The sequence below is a fragment of the Wasmannia auropunctata genome, unplaced genomic scaffold (genome assembly GCF_000956235.1).
Source record: "Wasmannia auropunctata unplaced genomic scaffold, wasmannia.A_1.0 LD334196.1, whole genome shotgun sequence".
Classification (NCBI taxonomy): domain Eukaryota; kingdom Metazoa; phylum Arthropoda; class Insecta; order Hymenoptera; family Formicidae; genus Wasmannia; species Wasmannia auropunctata.
The window spans coordinates 398,634-413,437 of record NW_012028694.1 but is presented as its reverse complement, the minus strand read 5'-3'; the positions used below and the strand labels follow the sequence as shown (position 1 = coordinate 413,437).

Here is a 14,804-nt window from a genome sequence, read left to right as displayed (position 1 = left end):
CTACACCCAAAGGAAACTTGTTAATGATAGGTAACGTAATTATTATATATTATAATATTTTAATTAATATTCTAATAAAAATAATTTAACATAGCGTTATTGTAATACTTACAGTGAAGACTATCAGTGCTTTCCTCGGCTCCGCTGTCACTGCGTGTATCTTCTCCGAGAAGCTGCGTGACATTGGTGCCAAACAAATCTTCACAGTGACGGATCAACATTTCCGTAATTGTCGGGATCGCTCTACTCTGATTCACCGACGGATTCGAGGACCAAAGTAAACTCGGACCGCAACAAACGCCCAGGTTGCTGGCGCACATGAGATTACGTTTCGATCGCCTCGCCACATGATGCAGCACACAAATTAAATGCGAAAGTAACGTGAAATTTGCCCTCGGTAGTCTATCTAAAATGCTGAAAAATTTTTTCCAATTATAGTTTCATTTTCTTATCGAAAATATTCTGTTGACAATAATAACAAATGTAATCACTGAATAACGTAAAATTTTATTAATGGAAAAGAAATTTTAATTCTATATTACTTTAATTTTGAAATAAATTATATACCTTTTAATGGTTTGGACAGGATTCGGCGTATTCAAACTGTCCATCCAGAGGGGAAACAGATGGAGGGTCAAAAGGGGATCCGGTAAAGACCTCAAGAAATCCTTCAGCAAAGCTGCCACCGCTATAATCGGCGCATCCTCCAGACAACTAGGATCTCCCGTGGACTCAATTTGTTCTCGCAACTCCCGAACGATTCGAACATTCGCGGACTTGCGGAATATTCCCTGCACGAACGGACCTTTCGCAAACAATTGTTGCAGCATCACGAGAACGGGTTTAGGCAGGCCGTTCTCGTCCAGCCGCGACAGAGGCACGCCAAAGAGGTTCGTATTCAGCGAGAGCGAGCGACGCAACAGACCGGTTATTTTCGACCGACTGTTTTTCTTCGCAGGTGTCTTCATCACGGGTCTAAGAATGAAATGGCATAGATCGACGCCGCTGTTATTGATGTGCACCAGATCGAAACCCTCGTCTGTCGATAGCATGTGCCGTAGACGCGACATCTTCACGGCGAATGGTCGCTCGTGCCCTATCAACGGATATGGCGGCTCCTCTTGGAACGTTCGGGCCCAAAGTTGGAAGGGTCCTTGAAGACCCCACAACGGTGTCGCCTCCTTCACGCAGTCATGCGCCGTCATGTCGGAGCGAGCCTTGATCGTTTTGATCTGCAAGGTGCGAAACAGCACGTATGTATTCTTCTCCCTCGGCCGGATTACAAAGGAATGAATAACACGGCGCGCGGTCCGTCGAAGCTTGTTTACCGACGATAGACAGCGTTTATCTAACGGAAATTTATTCGCGATCCAAGCGGCTTATACCTTCATACAACGTCGATGAATTATGAACGGTGACTGAAGGTGAATACCGACACAATACGCGGCGACGATTCTAACTCGGTACTGACGTTCACGATATAAAAGACGTCTTTCGTGAAGAAAAATACTACCAGGAAGATCGAATGATCGAGTCTCGCGGATTCGAGTATACGTAAAGAATGGACCGCGCGAAAGCAGGCACTGCGAATGTATTCGCTCTCGCGTGAAAGGACTTACGTAGTCGGTGTGCGTTTCGTTGTCATGGTACACAATTTGAATGTTCGTCTCCGGTGGCTCCTTCATACTCTCCTTTTGCACAAGATCGTTCAAACGTCCCCACCAGAGATCTCGCGTTGCGGCAGTCCTGTAAAAATAAATTCAACCGTGACAATTATAATTGTAAGCTCTCCGAGACTACTGTTAATATTTTTTATCATTTAGATCCTTGTTATTTTACGTTTTGGAAAGAGAGCTCATGTACTTACATGAAAGTGGCCACAACATTCGTGGTAGGCCAGCCAATGACGAAGCTGGTTTCCGCGGACTTACTGGTCTCCGCCACGTCTTCTATGTGACCAGCCGTGAGCCAAAGCTCGCTCATTTTCACGATTTGCTTCAACTTAAAGTTTCCGCTGCTACGAGCTTTCGCAATCAGCAAAAGATCGGTGAAGAGGAAGAGATGCCTCTCCTGAGATTGCATGCCCTGAAATTCACAACGAATTTTAAAACTCGATCGTTTTGGCATTAAGCGAAATATTAAAGTAATAACTAATTTTCATCACATTAGATGAAAATTATTAAAATATGTTTGTGTAAATATATTTTAATCTTGATAACTTTCTGAGACTTTCCGTACCGTAGTGAACTGGACTGGTGTTTCTAGAAGAAAAGTCCTAGTCGGCGATTTCGTCGGAGATGAGGTACTATCCGTGGTATCCAGAGATTTCTGAGAAAGTCCTCTCGTCAGCCTGGCTGGAGTATTACCATTTCTTTTACGTAACATATTCTTCGTTTTCTGAAAACAATTAAATTAAATTGAAATCTGGTGGACGATCAATAATAAATTTATTTAAAAAAAATTTTTTTTTTAAATTTGATATTGGGAACTGACATAGTATACGCCAAAATACATGTAATTCATTGAAAAATCTCAAAATGTTAATAACAATTGCATGATATAGAATAGTTTATTTTTCAGTCACCAGATGTCATGAATATGTTCCCAAAATAGAAATGCGAATATATTGAAAACATCTAAATAGATTTAATATCTTTCTTTCATAGAAGAAAGAAAAAAAAAGACTTTCGTGTTGAACGATCTAAGTAACAAAGGTCTGAATGCGAATAACTATCTCTTAAGACTCTTCTTGTAACGACTCGGCCGGGAGAATTTCGCAGAGTTTATTGTTAGACCATCATGCTAATTTTACCGCCGCATTAATCGCGTCGTGTAACACCACATACGTGCCGCACACGTGCGAAGTATTAACGGCTACGCCCGAAAAATGTCACTACCAAATTTGGCCGGCGATTCTCTAAGGCGTGTTATATACAAGCGAGAGTAGCGAATGCGTGGCAGATCGAGCAGGCAGATTAACATACGCGGGCTTATTAGATACTCTGACATGGTCCAACATCTCTCTATTCTTCGCTCGCCGCTCTTTTCCATTATGAAATCACTTCTGGTGATCCCGGTCGGGCAGTAACCCACACCTTCGTCTTATTGTAATCGCGTTGATACAACGCATAAAAGCCCAGATCCGGGCATTGATATGTCTAATGCGTCAGATGGATTATCCATCATCATTTATATTTTATAGCATTGGAAAGTGCATCGCCCGGGGACTTTAACAGCGAAAGTTTCGAATAATACCGATAGACGTCGATGCTTTATGGGATAAGAGTGCCTGGAAACAGCTGCGAGAATGTTTCCCATTAAATGTAGAAATGCGATAAATAATTTTAAAGAATTATTATTTCTACCACAATAACGTTATGCCCTATAATTTTTACGATCCGCGACGTGAAAAAAAAACAATTTATCTTGTAATTTCAAAATATACAAGAGGAAATATATACTATACATTGAGATATCAAAGAAAATCATTATTCACAATATCAATTATTGATTACTAAAGGTCAACGCGAAGTTCTTTTTTTTAAAAAAAAAGATCCTTTTATTTATTTACAATATTAACTTTCGCTATGCTTCTGTCATTGTTGTACAAAAAAGGGCGCTTTCCACGGAAATAGTATAAGTATCGTTCCATTGTCACATTATTGCCAGTCTCTATCTCGGTGACACAGTTTTTAGTCTGTTGTCATATACTTTTTTTGTGCGCGGACGCAGAAAGTGAGCGCTCTATTGAACGAATGGCACGCCGTCAATTTCACCGTTCGCAGTAGTCAGCGGGTCGGATGAAAATACGGCTGGGAGAAATTATCGGATATACGCGTTTGTGTCCGGATGAATATGCGAATGAACGTGGGAAGGAAGTGCGTATACGCGGCGCTCCAACCGTCACCGCGCCGACGACACGCGAGCATTTTCCGCGGACGCAGAAAAACGAGATGCGTCTAAACGACCGTGAGAAAGACTAAATTGCGAGGCGCATTGTCCGCGATACCGTTTGTCAGCACCGTTGTTTGTCGCTACACTGTTCGTACATCCTTCACGAGAAGGCGAGTACAACACTTTGCATAAACGTTTTTACCATCGTTACGATTGCTAACTGAAGTTCTGATAGTTCTTTTCGGGAATTAGGGATGACAAAAAATTGGTATTTTATATCAATGAGATATTCTCTCGTACCGTGGTGACGACGTCTCGCTCGTGCAGCCGCAAGTTGTCACCGGGAAACAGTTCTTGGATGCGGTGAAGGTCACCCTCCAACTGTCCACGATGAAGGACCGATCCGCTATCAATGCACTCGTTATCTATCAAGCTCCTGGCTTCCTGTCCCAGGTACCTCTCGTAATCGGCGAGCCTCTGCACCTGCACAAATAAAATACACATTTCATAAAATTTCTTGTCTCTCTGCATCACGAAAAAATCGTGATATAAATTTTTTATATCCCGGGAAAAAATTATACGTTGCACACTTTGGTCGCCACTTAGCTTGGGAAATCTTCTTGCTGTGTAACCGAGTGCAAGGAAAAAAATTCGCGATTGCATCGACGATTTTTACGTAACTGCGATAATTTTCGATAAATCGCCAGTCGATGCAATTGGCAAATTTCCAAAGGCATTACGAAAGTAGAAAAGGGATGCGTCACGATGTGGGGATACACAACTTTCCCTGATATCGATTTTACTAGAAAAATGCGATGTGATATCTCTTTAATAAACGTCGCCGAACGCGGAAATAGATGGGAAACGTCGACCGGATCGGGCACGGTCTCGGAAATGCACGCCGATTCGTGTTCTCTTCTCGCTACAACGAACGCGATAATTATCATTCACCGTCCGAGTCGGAGGTGCGTTATGTAAATTGACAACATGTCATTATTTGATGTACGTACGATTGTGCCCATGCCATAGTCGACGACCGTACGTAGGAACTGACTCAGACTGACTATTGCAACATGTCACGTATATGGCTTCATTAGACATTCATAAATGGCAGCGATAATATTATCTTCTAAGGTATCAATAATAAATATAGCATTGTTCAATGAAAGTGAAAATTATGAGATTTACTTATAATATATTTTTTAGCGTTGTTTCTGTCTAAAATTGATTTCTTGCAACTTAGATCTTTATCGTATTTAGTTCAATATACATATTCATGACTACATCACTTTTCTCATTTTCTTTTCTTTATAATATTAACATTAATTCATATATCATCTTCCCCTGTTATTTCGTATATATTCGTATGTATTTCGTACAGATGAGATTTTGTCACATGTCTTTTTTCCCACAGTAAATAATTATCTGTGTCATTGATCTTAAAACCACCGATCAATCATAGTAGTAAAATAGAAAAGAGATTCCGTACGTATATCAACCCAAACTTAAACCTTTGTCACGCGGATTATCAGTTTTATGAATGATCGTGAATGATCCCACATAAGTGATGTAAATACCGGCTTTGATAAGAAATCTCGCTGTAGATTCCGACCGATGATGTTAGGTCACCGTCAAATTTCGTCGGTGACACTCGATTAGCCTGACTGATGGCCGTGGTGCTCGCTACAAATGGTCGCGCGATCGCTTCTTAATTATCATAACATGGCAGGTAGTTACCGCGCCTGAGGAAATGTGCGCGAGTAGGCGACCGTTGATGGCTCTTGTACGTGCTCTGAATTAATTCGCAGTTACCGCAAAATACCGCCGCTGGCAAAATTTTGAACGATCGCCGCCGCGTTCGCCATCACTCGCGGAATCGTAAGACGGTGAGATTCTACGCGCAACATCCCGTCCCTTAACATTTTGTCTATCTATATTAGACGCTCTCTCTCTTTCTCTCTCTCTTTATTCCGGGTTTAATAAATTATGAAGCACTCACGTAATAAAATAATATTGAGTGTAGAAGTTTAGTGAAAGTGCAAAAAATTGTTTAAAACAAAATAGAAAAAAGAACGTGATTTAAATTTCTGTCGTTAATTTTTTGCAATAGCATTCATAGTACTACAATTTCTATTTATTTGTTATTATATGTATATTAATTATATACATATGTATAATTATATGTATATTAATTATACATATAATTATAAAGAAGCATATTATATTAGATTATATTATCACATATTAATAAAAAATATATTTAAAAAAAATTAACAGAAAAACCACTGTCTCAGATTTTCTCAAGGGAAGACTGAGGCTTGACAAGCGTCCACTTCCTCGAGGACACCTTACGCACGCGTTACGAAGTCTCTTTTAGGTACAATTCCATGATGAATGCCACGACGGCATTCATTACCATGTTTTCTCTTTCGCGTGTAATTTCCGCTTGACGTAGATACTTGTTATTGGCATTCTCGGACGTGTACTCGTCCCCGCGCATGCATATTCGCGAATGGGGAATTTAGCATGATCTTCCTCGCCGTTCGCGTCTCTCGTTCTCCTTCGTTCTCTTTCCCATCGTCATTGTCTCGCGCCCGCCACGTTACTTTTACGCGCCGGCACCGTTTCCAAGCCTCTTTTCGCACACTTTCACCGCGTGTCGCGTCGTGATTATTATGTTCCTAGAAATATAGACTCGAACACAGCTATCGACACACCGCAATTGAGCGTAAACGATCCTTCATACCGTCATCTTAACTAGGTTTTAAGAAACACGAAGCAATTCTTGGTGAAGAATGTACGTTTCAATGTTTAAAATTACTGTGATAAATCGTTGGCCATTATCAATTTTTCAAATTTATAAGAATGGTTTATAAATTCTTCGAATTTAAGGAATTTTAAAGATATTGCGGAAAAGATAATATTGATAAAGTCACGGAAATCATTATTAATAGTTAAGACGACGAACGTCAGGATTCCTTCTCGCACGTTAAACAGCCATGCAAAACATCGAAAACACAGAACAAATTTACAAATTACAAGAACTAGTAACGATCGATTATATATTTCTTATCTCTTTTTTTAATGCTCAATATTTTCTCTTGTTTGGATCGCAAATTATGTGCAGGATCAGTCCTCGAAAGTAGAGGTACTTTCGAAAGTAATCGAAATATTAATTCGTCATCAGTTTATTATATCGGTTAGCGGATTTGTTCGACCGAATATATAATCGTTCGGGCGTCGATCAATCAGTCGTCGAAGGAAAGAATGGAGGATACGAGGATAAGAGAATACGGCATGATCAGTATTCTCTTTATTCGCTTTACGCGCGACGCGCGTATCACGAATGTGCACGCATCATCGGATGGTTTGAATATCATCGCGACGCGATACATCCAATTCTACAAATGCGACCGTATCTGTATAAATCCGCCTTTGGGCATATATGCAGACGTATGTACCTGAAAGGTATATACCGTTAGCGTACCGACGGCGACCTCGCGAGACGACTACCTCGGGCGCGCTATTTCTCAACAGCGGGGCACGTTTACACCTCACGTGTTCGCAATATCGCGCGAATCCTTCCGCGCTTCCTCGCGGGATTCCCCTTTGACGTTGAGCGCACGTGCAACGGTAAATCGCGGAACGAAATTCCGCCGTGGAGTGCGCGCGGTAAGAGTGCGCTATTCCTTCGAGGCCCCGAGAGGGCTCGGCAGACGCACGTGAGATGCACGTGGACGTGCAGAGAATAGCGACTCTTTACGCGAGCGGCAGGAACCTTTCGCTTTAAGAATTTTTTACCCCAAGCGAATAGTGCTCGGACATCTCGAGGGTGAGCGTTAATGTTGAGGCAGAAGCACCGCAGTAGGGATCAACATAATCAACGTCAGTCGATTTGAATATCTGCACTATCAAAAGATCCTCTAATTTCGGCCTTATCTTTCTTACGACATCGTGTTCTTCATCGACACTTAACAATGATAATTAGGTATTATCACGGTAGCATTCAAGCATTATGATAACATCGATATTTGAGAATAATAATAATTCGCCAATATCCGCAAAGTACTCAATGTTGAAAGTAAGATATTGTAAGCATCTCTCGTGTCAATTCAGTACAACTCTTACGCTCAATAATGTGCCAATCTCATCGGTCGTTGCCGAGTCAATTTTAGGATTGCTGCAATGGCAAGGTGTACGTATTAAGATACGGAATGCCCCGCGGGGCACGCGGAATATAACTTTTCCATTGGCATCTTGATATTACGAGAGCGGAGAGCAAACTGCACGCACATTTACCGGATACAGGGTGTCCTGCGAAAGTCTTTCAACGAGACATGGTTTCGCTTTGCTCTTTCGTAAGACGAAGGAGAATTTTATTCAGAAGTTTAATCGGAAAAGGGACGTCCAACACATCAGGAAAAATACTGCAAGAGTTACCGAAAATCCAGAGAACAAATCCAAAATCCTTTCATGTGGAGAAAGCCGCGGTTTATCATAGACATAATTTGAAAGTAATGATGAATGTATAGGAATGTCAGAAATTAAATACTCTCCCGAGAAAAATGATTCTCGTGCGTGTACACAGCTTCTCGGGGGACACCCTGTACGTGTATACGCGGGACAAATTGCTACGGCGTGACGCAACGTCGAGAACACCTGTCTCGATGTTACAAAACCCGCTTCCTGGGAGAGCACCTTACGCACGTGTACGAGCAGCGTACCTAGACGTGGAGCAAAGGTCCGCCGCTCCAGGGATCAGGATATTGATACGCTCGCATCCCAGGAGAAATTGATATATCGATGCATGTGAATAAGACCACGAGTGAGGTGAGACGCAAGGTGGAAAAATCGATGAACCACATCAATAAGATTCGACTGTCCCACTAATATGTTCAGAAATTTCGACATTCTTTTTCTCTCTGTTTAACGCGAGTCTCAACCGTATTTATGAAAAGTAATGAAAAATAATCTGTTAGAATATTAGGTAACGTTGTAAAAAGAAATCTCCCGAAATATGTATACAATATATAAAATTAATATATTTTGTTTGAAAAAAAATTAAAAATTAAATGCTAACCGGAAAAATTCCGGTTTTGAAAATAAAAATTGTTATTAAGCAGAACTCTTGTTATAAACTATAGGGAACTCTTCGTCTCTTCAAAATAAAGCGGGAATTCCAATCAAAACTATGGAATTTTATTGTTGGGATGCTAATTTCACACGCTTTTAATTTCGAGTACTAACATAAATGCAAAAATTACATCTTGCGCATTAACTGTCACATATTTTTCCTTTAATTAAGAAATTTTTTTATTACTGCAAGTTTTCAAGGCACTGTGAGTATAATGATTCAGTGAGTCATGAGCGAAATTGGAGAAACGCGATATTCAATCCGGTATGCAGTTCGACGAAGAGGATTATGAAATGGCATTCGGTATTCCGCGGTGATTCCACGACGTGTCGTCTGCCCACATTCGCCTTTCGCCGTTCGCGCGTTTATCGAAGGAATCCCCGACACAGGATGGCTCTTCCTTCGTGATGAAGGCTGAAATGCCGATCGACCATCATCTCTCTCGTCTCGTCTCGTCTCGTCTCGTCTCACTGCTCATTGCCCGGAATTATCTTTGTAAATTGCCACGATCCGGCCGCGATTCCTCGCGCCGTAGGGGATCTCATCTCTCTCCTTCTACTTCTCTAGAGATTATAGCGAACTTTCCTTCGCGCTGCGGCGGTGTCAATGCGCGACAACAGCCGCGATGGCATTATCGCACGACACAAACGTGACAGTGATAAATCGGTTTCTTTATGCGATCATTGAGGGCCGAGGGGACTTTTCTCGCGCCGTTACCGAAAGGCGGAAGGCTTCATTATGTTAGAAGAAAGTCGCCGTGACAGCAAAGATAATAACCAGGCGTATGCAATTTTCACGTCGTTTCTGACATTCGTTGTGCTCGGTAATGTAACGCTGTCGTGATTATTATCGATTCGAAATGCAAATAATCCATCTTAATCCTGAAGGTTACTTGCTTGCATTTGCTTGCCCTTACTTGTTATATATAGCTTGTCTCACTCAAGTAATTTTCACAGCAGATTCTTTAGGAATGGTAGAAGTATATTTTTCCCAGACGGAAACTTTATGGTAATTTATAATAACGGTTAATTAGAATAATTAGACACATTAATATTAAAAACTACACAATTCTCACGCATCGAGTATTGTGTGCAATAAACGGATAATGAGATGTGATTTCCCATTAATTTCAAACAAATCGCTGGTAACTTTATCGGCGATATAAAATTATTGCCAATTAATGCTAATATCAATATTAGCTCAATTCCAAAAGCAATTACGCACTCAATATGTATAATAAATAAAATCATAAAACATAACTCTGATTATTGTTAATTGACATAATTCTTACTTATAAGATTGCAAATAATTAAAATTTTCTTATTATAGAAATATAATTTTAGAAATTATACAATAACTATTATCAAATTTTCCAATGAAAATTGAATTTGGATCCACTCAAGTTATCATTACAATTTTGTGGTAATGATATTATATATAGTTACAATTTTTTGCATTTGCTGTTTCTATCAGATGTAATATTCATAAAATTCCTGAAGGCTATGATATGGTTGAAATATTGGAGGCTGGCTTTTAGTGTAGAAGCCTTGGCTTAGATTCCAGGTTTGTCGCGCGCTCGGTGACGTAGAACGGAAAGGAGATTCGATTGCACGGTCTCCTTAACTCGTAATATTCCGAGGACGAGACTCGCATACCTGTTGCTTGTAAAACGTCAGCTCAGAATAACTTTACATCCACGTGTTTAATGAAACGGCGTCGAGAAATCTTCGACTATTTAGACAAATTTTTATATCATTTTCTTCATATTATTTTCTTGTACGAGAGAATAAGGCTCTCTCATATATGCGTAAACATGTTTATTGAAATTATTAAACAATCCAGAATCTCATCTCTTTTCCGATCAAAGTTCGCACACTTAATTAACTCACATTATAACACAATTCATTACAATTGATCTTTCTCGACGATTTTGCCTCATTTTTTACTGAATTGAATAGAACGTCTAGGCCACCTCATTATTTTCTATTTAATGATAGATTAGAAGAATAAAAGAATATTTCATTAAAAATAAAAAGATACTCTATTACATTTTCGTTGCCGAAAAATTCCAGCATGCAATTGTACATTTGTAAACAGCAAATAAATAACTTTCAGCGCATCTACTTAACGGTAAAATGTTTAAATATGAGTACCTTCCCGAGAAGGCCGGAGAGAAGATTAACGTTGAGCTCGAGGGGTATTCGTTGGACGATTCGTAATGGATCGCGTACCGCGCTACAAATTATAATCCCGACTTAGGTGCGTTGTGAAATCGGTCCCTCGAGGCGTTACTACCGCAGAGCGACATTATAGAGCGGATATCGCTGCAAAAAGAACCGTCTTTGCAATTGGAATTCTGTCATCTGGGTCGAAACGGAATTGTGATTCCTTGATCGCGTAACTCTGTTGAGAATTGTTGAGAAACGTCGTTAAATATCGGAAATATGTGTGTAACACCAGTCAACCGCAAGAGACGATTATGCCATTGGTTTCCTTGAACAATTTCGGTATGGCTGAGGTTTCGACGGTCTGCAGTGAATGGTCATTACAACTGCTCGATTATGTATACGACGCGTACAAAGGAACAAAGGTATCTGAATAAAAGGATATTCAATAATTTACCGTTAGCACTTTACGAGGATAATAAGAGAAGGATTTAACTTCAACGATTTGTAATGTTATCTTCGGTACACTAAAGAACGCATCAAGAAAGATAAAGGAACAATGATATGTTCCATTCTCTCAACAGAAATAAAATTACAATAAATAAAATTATGATAAATAAAATTACGAGATTTTCGTAATTCGACATTTTCTATAGACAAGTAAAGAATTCGAATTGCTAATTCAGTATTAACATCTTTTATCTACTAGTTATCTACTTATCTAGATTTGCTTCCAAAACTAAAACTTTTAAAGTGAGATTAAAGTGTTGGTAATATTATAGCGCAAACTGAAATTGAAAAAATTCCATTGTATTAGTCGAGAATATTCTTATTATCACAAACGGTAATCGAGAGAGAGAGAGAAGAAGGGGGGCGAGGGGAAAGAATTAACGAGGTGAGAAGAGAAAAGGAAACTGAAAAGCCAAGAGCCAGGAGAATCAGCGTCGATGAAAGGAAGGAATTTGGTGAATGGGAGTGCCGCGTGCAACTCGTTTTTCCACTACAATGGCACTTCGCTGCGGCGTACGCGGCGATCACGCATGCACAAGAGAACGAGAATTCCTCGAGATCGTGGCCGATAGGCACAACGATCATGTTTCCAAGGTAATCGAAGAAGATACACGTCGATTCGAGCAAAGACGCAACTAACGTTGGCAACTCGCGCGATTTCGAAACCGACCACGAAAGACTGGACTTGCAGTTAACAAGGCATAATGTGGAATTTATCCACCTGTAAAATGGAATTTATTCATGCAGGCATTCGTATAAAACTTATATGTGTATACATTCTTCAGAAACTACCGTGGAGATAAACTTCCATTTAAATAACTGACATGCCATTGTATTAAAATTTCGGACTTTTCTATCAGAGATATCAAAATTACACATTTATATCCCTCTGGCATCTTTCCTTAAGCAATTTGCGCATAACAGAATAAATCACACCCGTCGGTTGTTGTCCAAAAACTGATTTAGAATGGGCTGAGCGTGCACCGCAGCCTCGTCATCGTACGCGTTATTGGGCGGATACACGCGGAGCGAAGGCGACAAACCTCTCCGACGACAAAACGATATCGTCGAATGCATAATGAGGCCTGACGTCATTGTCCGGAAAGGTACAAGCCCCCCCGATGGGGAGCCAAATATGCCACCCACGGGTTTTGATCGCACACGACAGTTCCCCCCCTGGTGCGTCCTGCTGCCTCTGAATTATCATTCGTCGAATATGCATGACGTGAATTAAAAAAAAAGACAATGTTTGCTATATGATTTAAATGTGACGACTTCCAAGCGTCAGATATTTGTGCCATTTATCAACAATCTTTTGTTCAATTTAGACACGCAGAATTGCTTTTGGAAAAGAATTCGATATTTTTTCTCGTTTCTCTGCGTAAAATTTAAATAACAGCGTAGTATACCATAATGATTAAAGAGTTTTCATACTCTTTAATCATATAAATTATAAGCCAAAGACAAAATTTTTTAGCTTTTTAAAAATCAAGATTTAATTGTAACAATCATAAATATTACGATGTACTTTAAATAGATATAGGAACTTGAGTCGGAAGAGCTAATTAAACATAAAAATTTTATCGACTATTAAAATGTATTTATACCGAGTGTAAATACATTTTAATATTCGATTCTCTTCATTTGCTCACATTTTGACGATCGACTTGTAACGATCGTCAGCTTAAAGGATACGCTCACGAGAGGCGAAACCGCCGAAACCTGGCATATAAACAGTATTTTTAATCGCGCGCAATCAAATCTTCGTCGCCCACGGTCAAGTGCGTAGCTTCGACTTTTTATGACATCGCCAAAGTCGGACTCTTTCTTATGTGAACCAAAGAATCCCGCAATTAGCACGGCATTCAACGCGGAAAAAAATTCGAGAAGAGGGGAGGAAAAAAGGAGGCGTACGCCAGTTCGAAGCGAAATCCGAAGTTACCCGGTGCAGATTTGTGTAGGGAACAAACGTGGGGAAGAAGGGGAGTAGATGTCCTTGAAACGTGGTAGTTAACCGCCACGACATCAGCGAGAACGAAGCATTACCTATCCCGTCGAAGGTGAGGATGCGCCGAGAGGTGCGTGCACGCACGCACGCACGCACGCACGCGCCTCCATCGAGGGCGAAAAAGAAGTCGCGGTCATTGGAACGAAACGATTCCTGATGATTATGTTTTATATACAACCCTTTATACGAAAGTTTGGAAAAATGAAAAATTATGGAACATGTTTGAATTTCAGAAACAATTTCTCGTTGTCGGGGAATATTTGAAACTTGAGAATCCTGCAAATTTTCTGAAAATCTCGAATTTCCAAGACATTAACGCGCCTCTGTATTTTTCTTCATATTTTCGACTCTGAGAAATCCGAGATTTTATCTTTCCTCAGTTCGAAAACGGATCAATGTAAAATGTAGCTGAAAGGTACAAAGGTATATACACGAAAAAAATGAAGAAGAAAAATGGAAGGTGATTCGAAGGTCCATCGGTACGCCCACGGCGAGGACGCAATTACGGCTTAACATACGATTTAATGCATCGTCGTTTTGCCCGGGTTTGTTCGCGCATGCAGAGCCAAGTGGCCGAAAACTGGTTGCGCCTCAGCCGGAGATGCCTTCGGCCGAATCGAGGGGGCCAGGATATGCTGGACCGATATTTAAAGGGCCGTATTCACGCTCGCTTCATACACCGACGCGACGCGACGAAGGCACTTTATTCAAGTCCCTCATGCGAACACCCTGGCGAATGCACGGCGCTACGTTGCACCGCGACGGTCGTATTTCGGTCAAAATATCGTCGGCCGCGCCACTTCGATTCTATGTTTATACTACTTGCACGTAATTAAATAAGCTGTTTCTCCGCGCCGAGAGACCCTCCCTTTGTACTTCGCTCATAATTGCGCGACCGTCGCTGAAATAAATTCCGCAACCGGATCTTCTCTTTTTCAGCCAGTCATCGTAGAACTTTCAGCATAACGTTCCATTATATTCCGATTAAATTACACAGACAATTAAATTCCAATTAAATCTACAAATTAAAAAATTCAACAAATTGATTCCTTTTGCCAGTTTTTCAATTGTATATGTACAGTATTATACATTT

At 40.4% G+C, this 14,804-nt stretch overlaps 1 protein-coding gene across 2 annotated transcripts in view; it reads right to left on the bottom strand.

Annotated features, from left to right (window-relative positions):
* LOC105459342 (rho GTPase-activating protein 20-like) overlaps positions 1–14,804 on the bottom strand; it is a 184,053-nt gene that overhangs the window by 2,725 nt on the left and 166,524 nt on the right. For both annotated transcript variants that reach the window (XM_011705284.1, XM_011705285.1), the window contains 6 exons: positions 4,195–4,377; positions 2,239–2,397; positions 1,868–2,085; positions 1,620–1,746; positions 568–1,232; positions 113–414 (listed from right to left, as the gene is read on the bottom strand). In XM_011705284.1, the coding sequence (XP_011703586.1) occupies positions 113–414; positions 568–1,232; positions 1,620–1,746; positions 1,868–2,085; positions 2,239–2,397; positions 4,195–4,377 (1,654 nt within the window). The remainder of the gene's footprint in view (positions 1–112; positions 415–567; positions 1,233–1,619; positions 1,747–1,867; positions 2,086–2,238; positions 2,398–4,194; positions 4,378–14,804) is intronic.